Source organism: Mangifera indica, chromosome 13 (assembly GCF_011075055.1).
Source record: "Mangifera indica cultivar Alphonso chromosome 13, CATAS_Mindica_2.1, whole genome shotgun sequence".
Classification (NCBI taxonomy): Eukaryota; Viridiplantae; Streptophyta; class Magnoliopsida; order Sapindales; family Anacardiaceae; genus Mangifera; species Mangifera indica.
The window spans coordinates 8,037,951-8,063,282 of NC_058149.1; the positions used below are offsets into that span (position 1 = coordinate 8,037,951).

The 25,332-nt window shown below is 32.2% G+C and overlaps 1 protein-coding gene across 4 annotated transcripts; it reads left to right on the forward strand.

Annotated features, from left to right (window-relative positions):
* Window positions 1–9,683: 9,683 nt before the first annotated feature.
* Window positions 9,684–19,885, forward strand: LOC123195023 (chloroplast envelope membrane protein-like). 4 transcript variants are annotated; one of them, XR_006497365.1, is made up of 8 exons: window positions 9,684–10,608; window positions 11,385–11,470; window positions 15,551–15,724; window positions 16,354–16,468; window positions 17,676–17,773; window positions 17,992–18,127; window positions 19,021–19,142; window positions 19,590–19,885. XR_006497365.1 is itself a non-coding variant. In XM_044608576.1 (7 exons), exons 1-7 carry the CDS (start codon window positions 9,991–9,993, stop codon window positions 19,087–19,089), a joined length of 1,296 nt encoding a protein of 431 aa, XP_044464511.1. In that variant the 5' UTR covers window positions 9,684–9,990; the 3' UTR covers window positions 19,090–19,531. The 4 variants fall into 4 exon arrangements, 2 of the variants coding, with proteins under 2 accessions (XP_044464511.1, XP_044464512.1); XR_006497366.1 differs by lacking the exon at window positions 19,590–19,885 and adding an exon at window positions 19,253–19,531; XM_044608576.1 differs by lacking the exon at window positions 19,590–19,885 and having other exon boundaries at window positions 19,021–19,531.
* Window positions 19,886–25,332: the final 5,447 nt, after the last annotated feature.

Genomic DNA, 25,332 nt, shown 5'->3' on the forward strand with positions numbered 1-25,332 from the left:
TGTTCATGTTAAGTGTGACACTTGTTCATGATTAGTATAGATGAAAAGGGCTATGAAAGCCCATTTAGATAGTAAAAATGATAATTTTACTCTTATGTTATGTACTAAAAAAAGGATAGATATAAAAAGGCCCTAATAAAGGTAAATTAAGATGGCTAGCTAATTTGAGGGTGCTTGATTATATGGATGATGACATAAACCTCCATCGGAGTGGATCTATATCAAAAATAAAAATTTGATGTATTTCACTTTTGCCACCAATTGTGTATAGTATAGTAATATTTTGAAAACATTAGAGCTATTTTTGAGAAATCGATACTCATGAGATATATTATGCATAAGATGTTAGGCATCTTAGTATTTAGGATGCTTGTGCATATCCTAGACGTTAAGATGCTTCAGCGTCTAAGATACTTGTGTGAGACAAGGGAAAGGTCGGAGGTTTGACACGTCATGTGGCTATGGTATTCTTAGCTTAAAGTGTGATTAGCAATGTACATTGTACACCTTTATGATAGACATATAAAATGTCATATGTTTTCACCTGCATATGAGATATTGATGTATATCAACTGATAATGGTTATCCAAGATGACACCGCTAATAGAGTTATGACAAGTATGTCAAAATAATTTGAATGGGTATTTGAGATACTAGAGAAACATCTGAGAGGACCACATTATGTATTACAATTGGAACATTTTAGTTATGAGAAGTAGTGTGTGCAAGGTATTGAGATGTCACCTATTTACTAAGTGTTTTCATTTACTGTATTCCTTGTTGTTGTTTTATAGGTAGAGATATCAAGTAGTAAGGATGTGAGTGGCTTAGGATGTTGCATGAAAAGATAGGCATATTGGTCATTTTATCATATAGTTAACTATGATGTATTTATGGAGTTTATGTTATGCAATGTTGATATGTATTATGGATTTAAGACATATTTGTACTTGTGGATGGTTTGACGTTGATCGTTTATATTATCAATGATTGATTATTTATATAATTGATGTTTGTTCAAATGTGTTTACATCCTTTTACACACTTTGGTTGTTAAGTGATAATCATGTCATTTATTTATTGTATGGTTGAGTAAAGTTTTAAGTTAATATATCTCTTTAGATTCATATCCTAAAATTGAGTTTCATTTTTTATGAAAGTTGTGAGAGATCTCGCTAGCCTAGTAAATCCTTCAATAAATCTCTTATAGTACCCTACCAAACCTAGAAAACTTTGAACCTCTTTGACAATTTTCAGCCTCTACTAGTTTAATACTACCTCTATCTTGCTTAAGTTAATTGATATAATTTTAGTCAATACAACATGCCTAAAAAATGTAACTTTATTAAACTAGAACTCATGCTTCAAAACTTTTGGATACAATTGTTTCTTCTTTAGCCTCTGTAAAGTAAATCTCAAGTATTCCTTATGCTTCTCATGACTCATGGAAAACATTAATATGTCATCGATAAACACTATAATAAGTTTGTCCAAGCAATTTTGGAACATCCTGTTCATCAAATTTATAAATATTGTAAGGGTATTTGTTAGTTTGAATGATATTACTATAAACGCAAGATATTCATACCTAGTTTAGAAGACCATCTTAGGTATATCTTGCTCAACTACTCTTACTTGATGGTAGCCCGATCTCAAACTTCGAGAACACCATAACTTTCTACAATTTATCAGGTAAATCATATCTTTTAAGTAAAGGGTATTTGTTCTTGTTTATTTCCTTGTTCAACTCTCTGTAATTTATACACATTCTCATAGATCTATCTTTCTTTTTGACAAAAAAAAATGGATGCTCCCTAAGGAGAATAACTTGACTTGATGAACCTATTGTCAAATAACTTTCGGAGCTATTTCTTTAATTCTTGTAATTCGACTAAGACCATTTTGTAAGGTGTCTTGGATATTGTGTTGTGCTTGATGCCAGCCTAATGCTATATTCAATCTCTCACTCAAGAGCTAATCTTGATAACTCATTTGAGAAGAAATATATAAACTCTTATACAACTAGTGTCTCACCATACTTAGGCTTGTCTCTACCTTACTTACCATATGAGCTAAAAAACTTGTGCAACCCTTACTTAGCATCTTTCTTGCCTTAATGACACTAATCATCAGACTTTTGATGTGTTTTTCATCGAAATCAAACTCATCTCCATCCTTGAGAATAAATCGAACCTTTTTGCATCAGTAATTAATCTCAACTTTATATCTCCCTAAGAAGTCTATCCCTATAATCATGTCAAAGTCTACAAGATATTATCTAATCGTACCATTTTAATTTTTTTTTAAGAAATACAGAAATTCTAAAGAGACTCCCAAATTTTAGTGGAAGTATAACATCTTAAGACACAAATAAACATAGTCTCAAATATTGAGAATAAAAGCAAGCTCATCAATAACCTATCATGCTTTTTACATAGAAAATATTAAGGATTTCTTTGTTTCATCACTTTAAAGATACTATATACCTTCACAAGAATAAAAGGTGATAGACATGGTATCAAACCTATAAGGTGGTCCTTTCAATCGTATGCTCTAACAAAATACAAGACTTGAGCTCTCCAATATTGTAATTTTCCTTAGTAAGTCTAAGGTTCACAAGTTGTAAACTAGACATCTAGATAGTACTAAGACTAGTTGTTTTAGTAAAAAAGCATAAATACTTAAAGCATTATGCTTAGTTGTATCAGGCAAAGGTGATTGATCGAAGTCTTAGATGTTTGTCTATGACTTTGATGTCATAAAACAATACTTTATAACTCAACAAATTAATTAACAAGTCACCATAAACAAGATACCATAACACTCTAGAGAATATAAATTCAACAAAACCAATGTTTGATAGAAGAGTATAGAGAAAAAAATGACTTCAGTTTTTCATTAATCATTTTCAGAATACATCAAAAATATCTAGTTCAAAACATTATATACAAACATACGACAAAAGACAGACTCACAAGATAAATTTATACCTTTCATTTACACAAATTCAAAACGATAACTAAAATTAGATTTACCATTAATCCATTCTTCAATAACCGCTCTATGTCTCATCAACTATTGTCAAATCCATGTTGGATCAAATATTGATGAGCCAAAACCTATGTCCTTTTTTCAATAGAGAAAATTGTGAATGAGATGTTTCTGTTGAGAGAAAGTGTTTCAACCCTCTCATCACTTCACCTTTATAAAACTAAAACACTGCATTTTTTATTTAAGATTAATTTGCATTTTCAAGATGCATGTCACATGGCACAAGTTCAATGTTATTAGTGCAAGTTCATAGCATAATTTCATTGTTAGGTTATTAATGATATTCATATATGATTCATCTATTATGTCATGTAACACAAGTTCAATGTTAATACAAGTTCATAGTACAAGTAAATTGTTAGAAAATTAATTATGTTCATACATGATTCATATATTTAGGATTTAAAGAATCATCTTTGTATCTATAAATACCTCATTGGTTTTGTATTTGGTATATGAATGAAAATTTACAAATCTTTCTCACAAACAATTCTTTTATGCAAAGTCTCTTCTTTATGAAATTTCTCTTCTTTCTAATAAAGTGGTATTAGAGCTTGAAACTTTTGAGAGATAGTAAATAACAATAGAGTTTATTTGTTTCAATTTCTTCGCCTTACTAAAAAAAATTATGAAACATGATGTCTTTGCATAAAGTCATATTTGGCTTATAGGATGCATGAGATGTTATTGAGAAAAGTGATGTACAACTTGAAAATAAAACTAATTCACCACAGAATGAGAATGACGCTTTGACAAAGACAAGGAAGAGGGATCAACAAGCTTTCACCCTCATCTATCAATGTTTGAATGATTCAATATTTGTAAAGGTGACCAAAGTAACCACTTCAAATGAAGTATGAGAGATTTTGCAACGTTCATTTTGAAAAGTTGACAAAATGAAAAAGAGTATGATTTCAATTATTACAAGGTGATTTTGAAAAGTAGCATATAAAAGATTCTGAGTTAATTTCAAATTATTGTTCAAAGGTAAAGGCCATTGTAAGTTAAATGAAAAGATATGGTTATCAAATTGAAGATGTTCATGTGGTAGAAAAAATTCTTTGTTCTTTGACTCCAAATTTTGATTATGTGGTTTGTGTCATTGAGAAGTCCAAAGATTTAAACTCTTTGTCACTTGAACAATTAGATGACTTTTTACAATCCTATGAAGACATGATTAAAAAGAGGTAAGATGAACCATTGCAACAAGCTTTAAAAGTGAAAGTTTCTTTAAAAGAGGATAATGGTGAGACTAACAAAAAAAGACGACAATGAGGACATGATCATGGTCATGGTCATGGTTAAGGAGGATGAGCTAGAGGTGATTATAACAATTTCACTAATGATGAAATGAGTTATCAATTGTATAAAGGTTAAAGAACAACAAAAGAGAGAAAGAGAGAAAAAAAGGTAACTATTCTAGACCAAATGAAAAAATGTATGATAAGTCTTATGTTGAATGTTGCAATTGTCAATATTTGGTCATTATTCTTGGGAATGTTATTTTGCAATGACTCATATTAAGGAATAGACGAATGATGTTGATAACGAGTAAGAAGTTAAAGAGCCCACTTTGTTGCTAACACTCAAAGATGTTGAGAGAAAATAAGAAAATTTGTGGTTCTTTGATAATGAAGCAACCAATCATATATTGGTGATAAAGAAAACTTTGTAATGCTTGATGATAAGGTGAAGGACAATGTTTCCTTTAGAGATTCTTCACAAATTCAAATTTGTGGGAAAGGTACAATTTTAATTTTTTCAAGAAATGAAAGTCATAGGCTTATTATTGATGTATACTATGTGCCTAAATTGAAAAGCAATATTTTAAGTTTCGAACAACTTTTTGAAAAGAGGTATGAATTTTACATGAAAAATTGTTGTTTTTGGCTCAAAGATCAAAATGCTAAATTGATTGCTGAGGTGTTTATGTCCAAAAATGGAGCACTCAAACTTTTGGGAGATAAATACATGGAGAATGGAATGCCTCACATTAACTATCAGCACTATTTATGTAAAGGATGTTTACTTAGTAAGCATCCAAGAAAGAGTTTTCCAGAAGAAGCTACAATAAAAGCAACTGAGCCATTTCATCTTGTGTACCTTAATGTATGTGGACCAATCTAGCCATTGTCTTTTAGAAACAAATATATCTTTTTGCATTTCAATGATGATTATAGTCGAAAGAATTAAGTTTATTTTTTGAAGCAAAAATCTAAAGCATTTGAAGAATTCAAGAAGTTTAAAACTTTGGTGGAAAATGAAAGTGATTATATGATTAAAGCTTTAAGGCAGCAAATTCACATCAAAAGAGTTCAATAATTTTTGTTAATCACATGGTATTCATTGTCCCTTAATGGTCCTTACATCGCCATAACAAAATGACATAGCTGAGAGAAAGAATATAACAATTCTTAGCATGGCTTGATATATATTGAAAACCAAATGTATGCCTAAAGAATTTTAGGCAGAAGCCATTTCTTGTGTAGTTTATTTGTTGAACCGATCTCCAATAAGAAGTGTCAAAGACAAAATCCTACAAGAAACATAGAATGGAAGAAAGCCTAATGTTGCTTATGTTCAAGTGTTTGGAAATATTATGTATGTTCATGTTTCTTAACAAGAAATATCCAAGTTGGATGATCGAAGTGTCAAGCATATCTTCATTGGCTATAACCAAAAGTCTAAAGGCTACAAGTTATATAATCCAAGCACTCGCAAGATCGTAATGAGCCGAGATGTTAAGTTTGATAAAGAAGTAATGTAGGATTGGGAGGAAAAAGAAGAAAACACCTATGACTTATTTCCATACTTTAACGATGAAGAGGAAAATCTTATTCAAGATACAACTCTACCTCATTCACTTACTTCTCCACATGAGAAAGGTTCTAATGGAGAATTACATAAAATAAGGAGTTTGCATGATATTTTATAATGAAACTAAAAAAATTACCAATTATGATGAAAATAATTTCTTTTGTCTTCTTGTAGATAGTGAACCTTTAAACTATGAGGGAGTTATGAAAAACAACATATCAAGGCAAGTTATGAGGGAAGAAATCAAAGCAATTGAGAAAAATAACACTTAGGAATTATCAACACTTCCCAAAGGTCATGAAACTATTAGAGTCAAATGGGTTTATAAAGCAAAGAGGAATACAAAAGGAGATATGGAGAGATATAAAACAAGACTTGTTGCTAAAGGATACAAGCAAAATTATCCAATGGACTATAAATAAGTGTTTACACCTGTTGCTTATATGGAGATAATTCGTTTGCTGATTTCTTTGGCTGCTCAAATGAAGTGGAAAATTTTCCAACTTGATGTTAAGTTGGCTTTTCTAAATAGCTATCTTGAAGAGGAGATCTATGTTGAGCAAACAATAGGTTTTATAGTTAAAAGGTCATGAACATAAAGTTTTGATATTGAGGAAAATATTGTATGGTTTAAAGCAAGCACTAAGGGCATAGAATACTTGCATTAACAAGTACATCCAACACAATGGATTTGTTTGTTGCCCTTATGAGTACTCTTTTTACGTTAAATCATATAAGAATGGAGATTTTTTACTTGTTTGCCTTTATATAGATGATCTTATCTTCACTAAAATAATCCAAGATTGTTTGAAGAATTCAAGAAAAGTATATCACTAAAGTTTGACATGACAGACATATGACTTATATCATACTATTTGGGCTTGGAGGTGAAACAAAGGCAAGATAGAATTTTTATTTCACAAGACGGCTATACAAGAGAAATATTAAATAAATTCAACATGCTTAACTATAATCCTATCAACACACCTATAGAATGTGGAATAAAATTGTCAAAATTTGATGAAGGATATAAGAACGATTCCATTATATTTAAAAGTTTTGTGGGAAGTTTAAGATACATGACATGTACAAGGACAAATATTCTCTTTACAATTAGGGTTTTAAGTCATTTCATGAAAACTCCTAATTCTACCCATATGAAATCTATGAAAAGAATCATTCACTATCTTAAAGGTACAATTAATTATGAGTTGTTCTATTATTTGTCGATTGACTTCAAGCTTTTTGGATTTTGTGATATTGATTTTGTGGGAGATGTTGATGATAGAAAGAGCATTACTATTTTTGTGTTTTTCGTGGGTGATTATGCTATTACATGGAGTTTGAAGAAGTAGTCAATTGTTACTCTTTCAACTTGTGAATCTAAATATGTGGTCTTGAAATCTTGTACTTGTCATGCTATTTGGCTTAGGAGTTTATTGAAGGAACTCTACTTGCACAAAAGTAAGTAACTAAAATTTGCATTGACAACAAGTCTACATAAACATTAGCTAAGAACCTGATTTTCCATGTTCATAGCAAACATAATAACACAATGTATCATTTTATTAGAGAATGTAGTGAAAAAAAGGAAGTGGAACTTAAACATGTAAAGACAAACGATCAAGTTGTGGATATTTTTACAATACCACTCAAGTTTAAAAGTTTTCATCAATTATGAGTATATCTTGGAGTAAGGAAGAAAATTTCAAATTAAAAAGAAGTGTTGAAGATTAATTTGCATTTTCTATATGCATGTTATGTGGCACAAATTTAATATTATTAGTGCAAGTTTATAAATTATAATACATGTTCATTGTTAGGTTATTAATGATGTTCATACATAATTCATCCATTATTTCATGTGACACAAGTTTAATATTAGTGCAAGTTCATTGTTAAAATATTAATTATGTTCATACATAGTTCATATATTTAGGATTTAAAGAGTCATCTTGTAACTCTAAATACCCTATTGGTTTTATATTTAATATATGAATGAAACTTTACAAGTCTTCCTCACAAATAATTCTCTTACAGAAAACCTCTCTCTTCTAAAATTTCTCCCTTCTCTAACCGTTTCAACTAAGTTCAAAATGCACCATTTTATTAAGGCCAAAAGACTTATTCCCACCCAAGATTTAGTTAATTCCCAAATTCCCACCTATAAGATTTTAAAAACCTAAATACCTACTTGTCATCTAACTTCTATTAAAATTATTTATTAGTTGTAAAGGTAAAACTATAATTTAACCAATAATATTAAAATAAATAAAATAAAATTATATATCATTTTCCCTTCTTAGCCAAAAAAACTCCTCTCATCCAAAAGTTTGAAAAATTGCATTTCCCCCATAGGGCTTATTTTTCAAAACACAACATTTTTTAACATCGGAATCATTCTAATTGCCTTCTTTAGCCTATTAGCTCTCTCTCCCGATGCGTTCTCTCTTTAATTGCAATACCCTCGGGTGTGGCTTCTTCTTGCACAAAGATAGAGAGTTTATTTGTCTTCGTGCATAATGACTTTTTGTCTTCAATTTATTATCGTGAGCCGACAAGAAGACAACCAGAATGCTAACCATCTTCATGAAACATCAATAAATGATTCCTTTTTTGTATTTTCGACAAATGATTCGTCTGATTAGTTATTGGTTTTTTATGGATGATAGGGCTGGGAGAGAGATCACTAGGAAAGAGTGAGCCTAGGCATAGGCCTTCGGTTGAAGATGAAGAAGGTAGCTGAAAAATGGGAGAAAGAAAAGTAAACCCTAATGGGGGGAAAATGTAACTTTTCAAACTTTTGAGTAAGAGAAATTGTTAGTTTTTTAAATTAAATAGGGAAATGAGATGTAATTTTATTTATTTTAATATTATTGATAAAAATAATGATTTTACTCTTATAATTAATAGAGAATTTTAACAAAAATTAGTTAACAAGTGAGTATTTGGATTTTTAAAATCTTACGAATTGAAGTTTGAAAATAGATTAAACCTTAGATGGAATTAAGTTTTTTTGCCTTATATTAATTGCTTATACTTCTTGACATACTAGTATAATCGTATTTACTAACTAGGATCATGGCAATACCCAAATGGGTGTATAAATAAGGTTATAGGACTTATTTCCACCCAAAGATTAATGTTTTCCCAAGTTACCGTATAATTTTGAAAAACCTTCTTACCCACCCATGAATTATTAAGTTTGTCAATTTTAAGAGCAAAATTGTCATTATCTCCTTTTCTCCCATAAATTCTAAAAAGTAACCATTTCCTCTAGTTCAAGTTTTCAAAAACAATATTTTTCCCCTAGGGTTTACTTTTTAATCTTCGACACCATTGCCAATAGTCTCTTTTTGCCAACGTTTCCTCTGTTTTTTACAGTCTCTCTCTAGTCGGCATTGATCCAAGTCAGGAAGACAAACGTCTTCCTCATCTTCTTTTGGGAAGATAAAGAGTTTTATCTTTCCAACTTGAATAGATATTGATTAGAGGGAGAGATAAGGGGACAAAGACTGTTGAAAAGAAAGAAAATGTCCACAAGGAAAGGTCGTTGGAGATTGAAATGTAAACTCTAAAGAGGAAAATTTATTTTTTAAAACTTAAGTTAAAGAAAAATTATCATTTTTTAGAGTTCAAGATAAAAAAAAGATAAAACTTAAATTTGGTTAATTTTAATTGTTAATGAATAGATAAAAGTGTCTTTCAAAATTAAACTGTCTAAACTTAAGAAAATGGGGGGGGGGGGGGGGGGGGGGGATAAAAGCCTTGGCCTTTAAATAAACCCAGTTATTTTGATATAAATAGCGATCGACGCAAAAGCTCTGGAAAAAATTAAATAAAAGAATCTCCCCGAATGGTTATCTACTTCTCTCTTGGATTCCTAGTTACAGTCCAAACACGTTCCTTCTAGCTTAGCTTTAAACTCCAGCTACGGTCCTGCTTTTGTTGCTTTTTCAAGCTTTTGCATGTTTCTGATCTTGCCTTAAGTTTGTGGTTTATCCGAACAACTTCTTTATTTTTTAACCGACTTTTCTTCAAGAATGTTGGTTTCATTTTATCTGCTTACTGTATCAGCAACTGACCTTCTGAGGGCTTGAAAAATGTGGGGTTGTTATTTACATGTTCTTAATGAGCACTTCATTGGTCTTATGTCAAAACTTTATCTTTATTAACTCAAAACATTATAGAAACTCTCTTTGTTTGCACAATTCCTCCAGTTTTTCTCTTCAATTGAGTGGGAAGAAACAAAGGTTTTGTGGGTTTATCCCAAATTCTAAAAACAATAACAACCATTCGAAAAGAAATAGAACTTGGTGGCAAAGGTTCTTTTTTGATGATGATGGAAATTGGCTTGGTTTGAAAGATAATGATATATTTGAAGAGGAGTCTGAAGTTTCTAATGAGGAGGACTTATCTGAGAGTGAGAAGTTTGAAGCATGGAAGAAGCGGGCAGAGGCGATAATCGAGTTGAGGGAAGCACAAGAAGATATGAGAAATGAAGAGAGTAGGAGGTGGGAGGATTGGATTGTGGATGATCAAGGAAATGGTGCTGACAATTCTTGGAATCAAGATTTGGATAATGGGGTTTGGGAAAGGAAGGACGAAGCGCATTCAGATCCCACTGAGTTGTTTCCTGAAAGGGGGTTGGTTGAGTCTGTGAGGGACTTGGTTTTTGGGAAAGAAGATGATGATATTTCGTATGAGGACCGCGTTTTTCGATACGCCTCCTTGAATTCAGTAAGTGTTTATGAGTAATTGTGATATAGTTTTGCAAATTCAAGTCGGCCTAGACAAATTTCTGTATCTGCTTGTGGTTGTTGAATGGTTATATTCTAGCATTGGCATCATGGTCCGAGTAAATCTAGTACAGCAATTAATCAGTAATTGGTTGTGTTTATGAACAGATTCAACTGATCCATTATCATTTAAAATTAATTAACCTCCGTGATTTGTTTCACATTGTGTTTCTTCTTGTGGTCCAGAATCAACAAGGAAAAGAACATTTATTGTGTGTTTAATAGTTATGTATGTTTGTACAAATCTATAGTTTCTTATCAAAATGATTAAAATATGTATGGTTTGTCTTGTTGTTGAAAGCCTTGAGGATAAGAAAGAGCCAATTACCTTTTAAAACAATGATTTGGCATGAGGAGGAAAACTTTAATTGGATTTCATGAATTAGTTGGTTTTTTAAGAGACTGTTGGAGTAAAATCTTATAAATGCATAATGGAATAGATAACCTTTATAGCCTAACTGTTAAGAGTTACATTTTATTTGAACTTTCTATGACCCGCGAACTTGAATATTCGCATTCATATTATGCTTAACTTTTGAGTTAGAATAAAATGTGAAAAATATTGCATTTCATGATTGTGACTTTGAACTATTTGAATATCTCCGCATTCTTCTTGTTGTTTTATTAATGTATTTGCATATTGCTTTTGTTGTTAATCTTTAGAGTTTTCAACTTATTATGACTACACCTTAGCCATATTTGTTCCTGCTGTTTCAGGCTAAATTTTTGGCAGTACTGATAATTATTCCATGGGCCCTGGACTTTGTGGTTCATGACTATGTTCTCATGCCTTTTTTAGACAGGTAATCATTGAACACTATATTCACAGTTCAAGTGACTTTTCGACAATCATGTGCTAACAAAATATAAGAACTATTATTTTACCTGATTTCTGTGTATTATTAGTTTGTGTGGAACAATATTTTAAATGATAATTCCTTTTCACTGCTAAAGATCGTTGAATGGTTCTGTCTATTTATCTTTTTATTTTAATAACAAATTTTCAGTCGATGCCAGTGATAATTTAAGAAATTAACTGAATAAGTTTAACCCTTCAACTGTCAAACAGTGTTTTTTATTTCCCTTTAAATATCTCTAAACATGAAACAACTTAGTGGAATACCTGTCATAAATAACAAAAGTTGATTCTTGCAGTCCCATAGATTATTCTTTCTTTCCCAGCAACCCTTACAATTCTTTTGTTAGAAGATAAGAGAGGGAATGAGTTCCAAAGCATCCTTAAAACTGTTTTTGATGGTTTTTCAGATATCGTTTCTGTGTACCATCTATCTACTGGACTTGAACCTGTTGAGATGCATCTGAGCTTAAGTGCTGCAATATATTGGTTTTAGTAATGTGTTTAATTCATAGCTCCAAAAGGATATGGATGGGTTCAAAACAATGGTTAGAAGGACAATAATTAATGAACTGATGCTTTACATGTATTAGAGAGTAATAACATAGCAATTTTCTTGGTTAATATAGATTTTGGAAGCTTAGTTGGCAGTGTTGCAGTTTTGTAGCAAAATTTGATGAGTTCAGCCACCCTTTTGATGAATGTTTGCTACTAGATCTTTGTTTGGGTGACTCTTTCATCTTGTGTCCTCTAGTTCCTTTTCTATTAATCTGAATGGTTTGAAATTCTAAGAATTTTTAATTCATAGAAATTTTGCAGCGCATGATTAGATCCTTACTTGATTATATTATTCATCTAATTAAAATGCTATTCCAGAGTTATGCTTAGTGTATCTTATAGGAAAAACATGTGTGTGTGTGTGTATAAACTATGTGACAAAGATAACAAAGAAATTCTATTTCACCACACAAATTACATGAGAATTAGCTTCTTATGGAGAAGAAGATCTCTAACTTAGGGGACTGCTTTAACTCCTAGAATATTGCACAATTTAATATTTACAAGATATGTGGAAAATCAGGAAGATACAGGAAAATTGGAATATTTAGCTATCAATGTGGAAAATCAAGAAGATTCAAATATCAATGATACTAAATCACTAACTGATCAATTTTCTTTTATTCTGTTTCTAAAAATAACCTAGTCAGCTCTTGTACTTTTAGAAAACTGAATATATATAGTTGTACATAGTTATTAGCTTCCTATAATATTGTTTTTCCTCTTTTTAGTCTCTTGTATTTCTTTATAAAAAGACAGCAATGTATACTTTTTTATAATATGTTCTACAAACATCTTAGTGAAGGAAAAATTGCTATCTTGATTGTTTATGCGGATGATATAATCCTAACTAGCAATGATGAGATTGAATTGGAAAAATTAAAGAAAAATCATGTTGGTGACTTCGAAATCAAGGACTTGGGTAGGCTGAAGTACTTCCTTGGGATGGAGTTTGTTAAGTCTAAGAAAGGTATTTTTGTATGTCAGCGAAAATACGTCCTTGATTTACTTGGTGAGACAGGTTTACCAAGATGTAAAGCAGTTGAAACACCAATTGAAGCTAATCTCAAGTTACAACTAGCCAAAGCTAAAGAAATAGTTTATAAGAAAAAATATCAGTGTGTTGTTAGAAGACTAATTTACTTGTCACATATGCACCCCAACATTGCCTTCGCTATGAGCATGGTGAGTTAGTTCACACATTCACCAAGTTTTGAGCACTTTGGATATTGAAATACTTGAAATGGACTCCTAGAAGAGGGTTGCTATTCAAAAAACATAGGCATCTACAGATTGAAGTCTATATAGATGTTGATTGGGCAGACAACATTGTAGACAAGAGATCAACTTCAGGTTATTGTGCTTTTGTTGGAGGAAACCTTGTTACTTAGCAAAGCAAAATACAGAGTGTCGTAGTTAGAAATAGTGTTGAAACTGAGTTTAGATCAATTGCTTATGGAATTTGTGCGGTGATGTGGATCAGAAGGTTACTGGAAGAATTAAAGGTATGTGACTACTCTTATGAAAATGTATTGTGACAATAAAGTTGCCATATCAATTACCTACAACCCAGTGCCTCATGACAGACAAAGCATGTGTAAGTTAACACTTCATCAAGGAAAAACTTGATAACAAGCTGAAATGTATGCCCTACATCTCAACTAGTGATTAAATCGCTGATATACTCACAAAGAGACTACATAAAAGACAATTTGACAAACTGATAAGTAAGTTAGCTATGGAAGATATTTTCAGATTAGCTTGATGGGGAGTGTGTAAAATCAGAAAGATTCAACTATCAATGTAGAAAATAAGGAAGATTTCGGATAATCAGGAAGGTTCAACCATCAATGATACTGAATGATGAACTGATCAATTTTCCTTTATTTTATTTTTAAATATAATCTAGTCAACTCTTGTATTTTTAGGAAACTGAAATGTATAGTTGTACATAATTATTGGCTTCCTATAATGTTGTTTTTCTTATTTTTATCTCTTTTTAGTCTTTTGAATTTCTCTATAAAAGGTCAATGATGAATATATTTTTATATAAGAGACTAATAAAAATAAGTTTGCTCTTTAGTTTATATGTTAGCAAAGAATGGGAAACAATATCTTTGGAAAATTAAGAAGTTGAGATATTTGAGACTGAGGATTAGGAAACCTAATTTGGATTTTCCTCTTTTCCATCCACACCACCTCCTCTCTCTCCTTTTAAAGTAAATTTTAAAAGGAGATCTTAAGACAGTTAACTAAATTTTAAAGTATCTAAAAGCATTACCAAACAGAGGAATTTTATTCAGGGAGAGAGGAATTGTCCCTTGAAGCCTATAATGATACAAAATATGCAAAATCCTTTATTGATAGGAGATCAACCTATAGGTACTGTACTTTTTTGGGAGGAAATCTCATGACATGTAGTAAAAAACAAACGGTTGGGGCTCAATAAAGTGTAGAACTAGAGTTCAGATCAATTGCATTGGGAATCTTTGAGCCATTATGGTTTAGAATAATCTTGGGTGATTTGCAAATTAAATGGAAAGGTCCAATGAAGCTTTGTTGTGAGAATAAATCCACTATTAACATCACTCATAATCTTATACAAGACGACAAGACAAAGCATATTGAAGTTGATAGACATTTTATAAAGAAAAAGTTGGAAGTGGCCTACTATGTACACCTTTTGTGTCTACAGGTGGTCAAGTTGCATATGTTTTCACAAAAAGGCTGCCTAGTGTAGTTTGTCAAAAGTTAATGAGCGAGCTTGGAATGAAAGATATTTTACAACTTGAATGGAATGTCGAGAATACAATTTTTTCTCTTATTTGGGAAACCGTAGATTGTTAATAATTTGTCAGAGCCAATTTAATTATTCAGTTTAGATTCCTTTATTTTGTTTCCTAATTTTCAATATGAAAATCAATCAAGTTAGTTCCTAGTCTCCATTCTATGTTATATTATTAATTGTATATAATCTGGGATTATTCTTACATAATTATAAGATTAATTTATCATTCAACTTCTATCATATAATATATAGTTTAATAGTACTAATACCACTAGTAAAACACTTTTCTAGTGACAAAAAGATGCATTCCAAATTTAAGACCCATGCAGCATAATTACTTCAACCCTAAACACATATTTTCTTATATAGCTCATAATTTACTTTTGAGCACCGATTTAGTGAGATATTTTTTATTTTTCTTTTAACTTCCAAACAATATGAAATATTTTAAGTGTTAAAGAACATGACTTTAAAAATAAATAAAGGATTTCTTAATTATTCTATAAAAATTAGAACAAAATTAATTGAAGGTGCTTTTATCGTGGGAATATAATATAGATGCCTTTTTCGGGGTGTAATTGTGTTTGATTTATTAAAAAATTAAGAGGTGATTTGTTGTGTCTACTAATGTTGATGAGTATTTCTCTGACTTTCCAACTAAAACCATTGTGTTATCAACAGATATGTGAAGACTGTACCGTTTGCAGCTCAAATGCTTGATGTGAAAAGACATCAAAAGCTCGAAATGGTCAAGGAATTAAATGTTCAGAAAGCACGATTCCGGCTTGAGGTTGAGATTGGCAAGTCTCCTCCACTTTCTGATGAAGAGGTTTGGTGGGAGTTAAGACATAAAGCGTAAGTTAATACTCCTTTTCACACTGTTTTTCGTAGCATGTAGCTTAGACAATCTCATTTCCTTTCCTCTGAATACGGTTGTTATGACAAAAAGAAAATTGATGTTAGCTACCAGGAAGTACTAAAGGATAAAGAAAGTTAAAAGCTTATCGTAAAGTGGAAAACTTAAACTAATAAAATTCTATAATTTTGTTATAGCACTTAGTTGATTTGGATGTGTGATTTTGACCTTACCAGACTTGTCATACATTAGAAATTGATCCTCATAATTTTTGCTTGGAACAAAGGGATATATTGTTAAAGAGATCTACCTTATTCCTAGCTATTGAAAGCCATAACCGATTTTCATGAAAATTGTGCAACTTGCATGCTCTGGTTAGCAATGTTTTCCTATATGTGAATAGTCCACCAATTAAGAACCTCAAACTGGTGTGGTAGATTCTTTCTCTTTTCTAATTCCTTGCCTTGACCCTCTTCTTCACTCAAACTAAGATGTAATTTTTTTCATTAGTAAAGTCTTGTAAGCTAACATACAAACTGTCCTAGATTTGTATGGATTCTTTATCCATATTTTTCTTATGTACATAAACTTGTCAGTACTTTTCTTTCTTTGTTACATGCTTCAACAGGTTAGAGTTACGAGATGAACGGAGGTTAGAGAACCGTAGAGCTTTTGCCAATATATTGTCAGATATGGTATTTGGGGTCTCATTATTCATTCTTTTATACTTCAATCAGAGTAAAGTGAGTTACCATTACATGTCTCTAATACATTGTATTTTTCATATAGGCTTTTTTTCTTATCATTGTGGGAGATCATGATGAATCATAGGTCACTAGTATTTTTATTTTTGTTGCCATCGTTGCATGCACCTGGCCTAGTTTGGTGAATCTTTTATCTTGTGAAACACACTTACTACTGGCTTACCACTTTCTACATAGTGATTAATCTCTGAGGTATTACTGTGAGTAGAGATATAATTTAGCATCTGGTATTGTGGCAGAAAAAATATTATGTACAAACTATACGATAATATGAACTAATTCCTAGGAAAATAGTAACAATTTACAGGATTACTTAGTGATATAAGGGGAGTATAAGGTGGTTTGGAGAGCTTTGTATTTCCGTGTAACCTTACCTTTTAGATTAAACTTTTATTTGAAGTGGTTACGTAGCACAGTATCAGAACAAACTTATGTCATTCTTTTGTTATTTTCTGGTAGATTTGTAAATTATATGAAAATTGTAAATCACAATCCCTTTTATATAATCAATTTTCTTGTTTCTTATTAAGAAAAAATGAAATCAAAGGTTCTAAGTTTGAATTAACATTGTTTCACATAGTTTTTATCTGCATTCTTGTTTGTCTAAATTTTGGTGTGGTGTTGAGGTGGCTTGTTGGGGAACTTTATACTGTTGTTTGGATCCTTCCCAAATAGCATCAACTGTTGGGTATAAATTAGTTTAGCATAATGGATGACTTTTAAGTCCTATGATTGAGCTTGTAAGAACACATGAGAATCAATCTGTTCACCATCATCAGGTTTAAAAAAGGAAACAGCACTTTCAGATGTTTCCCAATTTCAGAGGCTTCTTACTGGGCCATATTTCTTGATGTTAGTAATGATGGGGAGCAACAAAATTCTACATTCCCGCATGTTTATTGACTATAAATGTGAAACCATCTTGTGTAATGAAAATTACTTAGAACAATCATCAAACATTATGGACTTCAATTATCTTAAATTAGCTGCTGAATGGACATTGCCTTATTGTGTTAGATAACATGTATGTCTCCTTCTGATTAAGCACTTCTTGTAGTACCGAAGAACATCTACACTTGCTTTTGCATAAGCACATTTAGGAAATCATCAGTACTTTGAACTCACTCAAAGAGTAATGTTCTTTCTTTAATGCAATTTATCTTCTGTTTCTTTCCCAACTTTGCAGGTAGCTTTGCTGAAATTTACAGGTTATAAAATAATAAACAATATTTCAGATACTGGGAAGGCATTTTTAATTATTCTTATCACAGACATGTTTTTAGGGTAATTTTTCCATCGCCTTTTTTGTAATCTACTTATTAGCATATTCTTACTGTTAATTAATGTTACTATATTTGCTTATTGCTAGTTGACTTACACTGATGTGTCTTCAGTTGATGCCACCTGTGGAATAGTCTTTATGTTTACTGTTATAGCGAACATAACTGAAATATTTCATCCCAGGCTTTTGAAAAAGAACATAACAGGTTGTATACTTGCAGATATCATTCGGAGTCTGGTTGGCAGACTGTTTCGGAGATTATTGTTGATCATTATGGTCTTGAAGTTGATCAGTCTGCCATAACCATTTTTATTTGTGTGGTTCCAGTTACCATCGATGCATGTGTGAAGCTTTGGGTATGTGCCATTCCAATTCGTTGGACATGTCATATTTTCTCTTTTCTTATTGCTTGCCATGACAGATTGTCATGTTATACCCTCTACTAATTTCCATTTTATTCTCTGCCTTTGATTCATGTTGGAGCTCTTTTTTTGATGAGCAATGCTTTGTGTACACACTTTTAGAACACAATTTAATTACACAGATGATATGTAATCATGTGATTGGGTGTGACTTTATTTCTAATTCAAAATTATCTAATCACATAATAACATATTAACTATGGGCCCAAATTGTGTACGCATAGTTTTATTGTTTTTCGATTACAGTTGTATTACTATAGCCTGCATTTATTTGTGTTCTTAGATGCTGGAGATTCAGTAAATTTTGGGGTTGCGGGGATATCCTTGCGCATATTCAAATAAAAACTTTTGTACAAGAGACTTAAATACAAATCTCCTTGTAGAGTTCAACACTGTCATCACATTCAAAGCCCCTCCCTTTGCTTGCCTAATCAATTTGGAAATGAGCATTCAACTAAAATATATAGCTATCCAGATGATGAAAATGTTTTTGCAATAGCAATTTAGTTTGATTTGTATATGGAAAACCTCTGTACCAGAAAATTTTTATACCTCAGCTTTAACACATTATGCTTCGTTATCTGTCTTTGTTGCAATCAAGTATGCTGTCTTTGTCAATTGTCATCCCATATTGGACCGGATTTTTACAGTTCATATTTGAATTCTCAACTTTCTAATTTCTTACTCACCTTGATTGACATTTAGATGAAATTTCATAATATTCGAGTAGTAAATGGTTGTTGTATTGCTTATGATCATCCTGCTCTCATTGGATAACTTAGTACATGAACTAATTCCCATTTGATTTGATTGTGATCATGGTGCAGCTGTTTAAATACCTTCCAAGGTTATCTCCGAGGGTATCAAATATATTCAAAGAAATGAAGCGTCACTAGTCAAATTTTTCAATTAAGTTTGGAAATTCATTTCAGATATAATACCAAACAAGGTAAATGTATAACCAGCGGCACTTTTTTTTTTTTTTCCCACTTTTGTTGCTCCTGCATAACTCCTTTTCTTCCATTTGGTCTTTTTTCTTTATATTATTGCAACATGAAGAATAAGGTCTCAGGCTTGCTAAAATGAAGATCATATCATAGTTTTGAGATGTCTATTCTTTTCTGTTCTTGTGTTGATTAACAATACAAAAACCATGATTTTTAGTTTCCTGGTCATGATCTTACGATCCGCAGAATGTTTGTGTATCCTGATAATAATCAAACGGGTTTTATTTCTTTTTTCATCCTGTGAAATGATTTAGTAATCAGGTGTAACACTTGGAATATTATAATCAGTTGCTGAAATTTCTATTTCACTCTATAAAATTATTTTTCCTTATTTGATTTGTGTGTTGTTAGTTGCAACAATTCTAATATTTGGTTTGTGTGTGTTGGAGAGTTGCAACAATTGATATCAAAGCCATGATCCATAGAATGGAGTTGTCTATCAATAAGAGTTTGTACGAATTGAGTGGAGTTGTCTATCTCTCTAAAATTGACTTAGGTAAGATACCATCAAATTTGTATTTCATTGAAAATGTGTTTCAGACTGCTTTCTATACCTGCTTGGGCCGTTATGAGTTTTTGGTAATATCATGTAGCTTGAATAATGCACCAATAACATTTCAAGTTTTCTTGAACGATTTGTAACAATCATTCTTGAAAAAGTTTTTACTTGTATTCTTTAATGATATTTTGATCTATAACAAGAATTGGGTCTTTCATATGTCTCATTTGTGTCAAATGTTGAAGGTGTTTCAAGTTTTTTGCAAATACGAAAAAAATGTAACTTTAGGCAACAAAGAGTGTAATGCTTAGGCCATATAATTTCAATGACGAGGGTAGCCATGGATCGTACCAAGGTTGAATGGTAGCCCAAATTTCTTAGAATAGTAAAATTGCACACAAGGTAATGAAGTGATAACAGAACTTTTGAAGAATTTATTAAAGAAAAATTCCTTCAAGTGTAACTCTGAAGCCCAAGCCACTTCTAAGGGATTAAAGAGAGCAATAACCATAAATCTGGCCTTAGCCATGTCAAATTTCTCCAAATCATTTTTGATAAAATGTCATGCTTCCAACAAAGTTGTGGGAGCAATATTGTTGCAACAAAACAGGCATATATCCTATTTCAGCAAGGCCATTTTCGCTCAAGCATTGAGTTAATTCACATATGAGAAAGAGTTACTCGTATTTGAGCTAGCAATTCAACATTGAAGACCGTACCCTTGGTAGGTCATTCTTCATTTGCATAAATAAAAAAATCTTCAAGTTTGATATCATTTACAAATTGAGCATAGATAACAAAGTTGTGGACACCTTGTTTTGCCGAGAAATTTACCAAGAAATGGGGGAGACATCCACATATATGGGCAAGAAGATTTTTGCCATATCCATCCCACAATGGTTGGGCACCTTATCATTAGCTAATGCCACTAGACAAAGACCCTATATTGGCTATTGTCGGCAAACAATAGCCAAGGCACACACACTTGTGCACAGGCTGGCACAGGCACGTTGACGCTATGTGTACAGGATACATAGTGGTACTTTCGAATGGCCTCGAAAGATAGAGAAAAGGTGGAAAAACCTTGCGAGCAATCAAAATTCAAACATACGTCTAAAAAACAAGGCTTTTGTTGATAGTGGGTTCAACATGTGCGCACTAGGCTCAAATAAGGCACACACAAGTAGGGCACGTGCGGGCAAAGCAATCAGGCTGCGGGCAAGCATGACACAGGGATGCATGCACAAGCATTCAGAGAAGCTCTCAAGCACTCGTGCATCTCATTTAGACCAAGCCTGAAAATCGTGGGCATGCAAGACAAGTGCCTAGGCAATGCGCGTCCTTCTCGGGTAAACAGTGCACAACGCGTGTCATTCTCAGGTAGACAATGCACAACGTGCGCAATCCATATAGACATGCCCGCCATCCAAATAGACATGCGTACACTTAGATAATACTGCGTGCAATGCGGGTGTATAAGTAGGCAAATGAGCCTAGGCCCAGACAAGTAAGACCACACTACGGTATTTGGATTTGTGGGCGACTAAGAGGCCAAAGCAAGCCCTTCCAAGCCTAAAATAGGCTTCTAGGACGTGGAGAAAAGCCAAGAACATGGGGGAAATGAAGTGAAGCACAAAGATGACCCATGAAGCCAAAACTTTAGCACCAAACACGAAGAAACGTGGCTAACTGGACTTAGAGGGACAGATGGCAATTTTCCATGGAAAACACCTAAGCCATGATTTAGTAGTGCTATTAGATGATGCTTAAAAATGGGGGATGCCCACTAGTATTTTCCTATAAATAGAAGCTGTGAAAAACAGGAAGGCAATGCAGAAATTGAGTGTAAACACTTCCCTGTAGCAAGCTTTGTATTCCTTTTTAATATTAATAAAAAGGTTTAAACTTTCTTTTTCTATATTTCTTATTGTGGGTGTGCGCAATTCAGGTGGGTTGACAATTCATATCAACTCCTAGCCTTGTGACAGCTCTCATGGCAGCACCATTGGAAAATAATCAACCCACAATGCCCAAGGGTCACCTAGTGTTGTTAAACAACTCTCCATGGATCTATTAATTTCTCTAAGAATTTCATGCCACAGCTACAAGTTCCTTCACACTTACAACCGAAATTTTTATTACTTGTTTTGGACAGGCTTGAAAAAAAGTGCAATAAAATATATCGCAACTTGTCAACAACATAAATATCAAGTGGCTTCTTCCACAAGACAATTACAACCTTCGACTTTACCTAGAATATGTTTTATTAGATTTACTTTAGAGGTTGCCCAAGTCTTAACGTTTTGACACATTGCTTGTAGTTATTGATCGGTTTTTAAAATATGGGCACTTTATTATACTCAAGCACCCTTATGCAGCCAAACTGGTGGCCAAAATCTACACCAAATAGGATGTTCGACTCCACAGCATGCCACACTCAATAGTAAGTGATTGTGACCTTACTTTCTCAATACTTATGTGTTAACTCCACATACCAACAAAAACTGATAGACAAACTGCATTTGTGAATAAGTGTGTTGAAACCTACCTTCATTGCTTTGCTTTAGACTAGGCCAAACAATGAAGCCATTGGGTTCACTTACAGCTGATAATTTTCAATATAACCTATTAACCTGATACAAAATGATATGAAAAATATCAGGTTAAGGTTGAATTTTTTGACACGAAATTTATTTTGAGTTAACCTGACACGATTCAAAATTAAATCGGATAATGTTAGAGTTTACACAAAAGTAACCCATACAACTCGAATTGACTTAAATATTTTAGATAGATATTATTTTAGATAAAATATAGAAATGTTAAAAGACAATAACAACAATAGTTGAAATCTTTATAAATGACATATAATTGTATCTTTATATAATGGCCAAAGGATTATTTCCCACCCAAAGTATCATCTTATCTTAAGTTTTTATCCTTTAACTTTGAAAATTTCATTTATCCACCTATGGGCAATTAAAATTAACGAAACCCTACCTTTTAAAATTTTATTCCCCCCCCCCCCCCCCCAACAAACCCTAAAAAACGAACCATTTTTCTCATGGGCCAAGTTTTGAAAAAATGGTATTCACCCCCTAAGGTTTAGTTTTCAAACTTTGGTATCATTATCGGTGGCCTTTCTCTTCCGAATCTTTCTCCCCCTTTGAAAATCTCTCTCTTCTTAATTTGATGCCCGATTGGTATCGAATGAAGCTAAGAAGACGAAGATAAAAATGCCTTTGTCTTGAGAAGACGATCATCTTCCCAAAAGAAGATGTCTATGAAGATGAAGAGTTTCATCTCTCAATAAAGCTCTTCATCTTTTCAAACGAGATCTTTGTTAGTAGACATTCCAAAAAAGAGGAGAGAGATTGTTAGAGCATGGTGATGCATCAGGGAATCTTTGTCACTGACGATGGTGTCGGATTTGACACTGGGAATTGAAAAGTAAGCCCTAGGGAAGAAATGCCATTTTTTTAAACTTGGCCTAAGGGGTAAACTTTTAGTTTTTAAGGTTTTGGGAGGAAAAGAGATTAAATTTTAATTTATTTTTAATATTATAGATGAAAACATGATTTTGCTCTTGAAAGTAACAGACTTAAACCTTTATAGGTGGGTGTTTGGGATTTTCATAGTTAAAGGGTGAAAAGTTGAGATAAGAGGATACTTTGAGTGAGAAATAGTCCTTTGGCCTTATATAATTATAATTACTTTTATTATTGTTTATTTTTATTTAAATAGTTTATTTTATTTTTAAGTAGTAATAATTTGATTAGATTAATCAGATTATAAACGTTTTTTAAAGTTTTTACTTAAATTATAATTATATGGTGTACCCTTATAGTACAAATTTAAAATTCCTACTGATTATATATAATTGTATCTTTATATAACTATAATTACTCATATTATTTTTTTATTTAAGTATTTTATTTTATTATTAAGAATTTGATTTAGTCAGTTAGAGTATTGACACGTTTTAAAAATCTTAGTATGTAAATTTTTTGACCATATATCAATAAAATAAAATGTTATATTATGTATTTTATTAATAATATTAATTTTTTTTGACCATATACCAATAAAATAAAATGTTATATTATGTATTTTATTAATAATATATTAGGGTAATTTGGTAAAAAAATTAAAACAACAAAAGCACTTTGAAAAGTAAAAATAATAGATAAATTTGAGTCGGATTGAGTCAATTCAAATATTAAAAGGTTGGGTTAGGATTAAAAAATTTTGACAGAATTTTAATTCAGATCGGATTAAAATTGAAAATCTCTTATACAAAACTTGAATTGATACAACGCGAACACGATCCGATGACATAAACTACTAGGTTTAGGTTCACTAGGCAAAAATTATTTTAATACATCATTACAATCCACCACCAAAATGTCTGCCTTCCAAATTGTATACAATCGGCCACCCCCACACTCTTACAATCCCTTTAAGGCAAGACCGAAATAGATTCCATTGTTGTTGAGTTGGAAGACCGTTACGAAGTGCTGTGATAGCTCCACTACAATATGGAGCGTGCGCAAACTTGCATGAAGAAACAAGTCGATTCGTGACACTACCTTTTCTCTTTGAATATTAGTGAATGGGTGTATGCAAATCACTAGTAATTTGTGGCCAAATTCTCCCTGTTTTTATGGACATTTCATGTGATGGCCAAACTCAGCTCTGTCACATACAAACTACAACTTCCTCAAGGATCTCGTGTCATATGGTTTTGCATGTGTCTTTACTTTAAAGGCAATTGGTGACAAGTTTCAATTGGGCCAACCACTTCCATGATTGGAGGATGAGCTTCCAATAAAATTGGAAGTCTTGGCTACACTCTTTTAGGGAAGTGCTACATGATGATTAAGCCACTCCACGAGTTCTAATTCACTGGAAAGGACAATCGACGGAAGAATGTAGTAGAGGAGCTCTGCAATTTAGATAATTAAGTGTAGCACTTGAAAAATTGTAATCAGGAGTTGAAATATCTGTTTCATTAAATAAAATTATCTTTTCTTGTTCAGCCTGTGTGGTGTGTGTTAGAACAATTCCAATGTTCGGATTGTGTGCTTCGGAGTTGCAACAGTTGGTTGGCCAAGAGAGTCATGGCTTCATCACTTGGAACCTGAATGCAATGCTTTGAATGACAAAAAGTTGTGGGTGAGTCCTGTAAGTCCTTGCTGAACTTTAAACTGAAAGTGAATAAATGCATGTTTTTAACGTAGTTTTTGTCAACCCATGCTATCGAATTTCTCCTTTGTAGCATGACAATGTGATTCAAGTCTGTAGATTTTTTACTATGCAACTGAGGCAAGAACAGAGTTCCATCAACTCCTTGATGAAAAATTAACAAAACACCATTCATCATATTTACAAATGCGAAATGCGTCAAACAGAACCATAAATCAACTGGAGAAGAGCAAAAAATTGCCAAGAATCATAAGGACAAATGGAACTTGCTAATTGAAACATTCCAATCTTCTCCAAAACATTTGTTCTTTCTTTCTCATTTTTTTCCCCTCTTAAACACGAAATAGATTGGGATTGCCAGGTCTTCTATGTTGCCAAAGGTAACGGAAAAAAATCATTAAAGATGAAACAAACAAAAAAGAAAACAA

Excerpts from the sequence above, each read along its gene's own strand:
- LOC123195023 (XM_044608576.1), top strand. The coding sequence starts at position 9,991 with ATGTTCTTAATGAGCACTTCATTGGTCTTATGTCAAAACTTTATCTTT. Across the intron at positions 15,725-16,353 it reads TGGGAGTTAAGACATAAAGC|GTTAGAGTTACGAGATGAAC; the intron begins GTAAGTTAATAC and ends ATGCTTCAACAG. Across the intron at positions 18,128-19,020 it reads ATGCATGTGTGAAGCTTTGG|CTGTTTAAATACCTTCCAAG; the intron begins GTATGTGCCATT and ends ATCATGGTGCAG.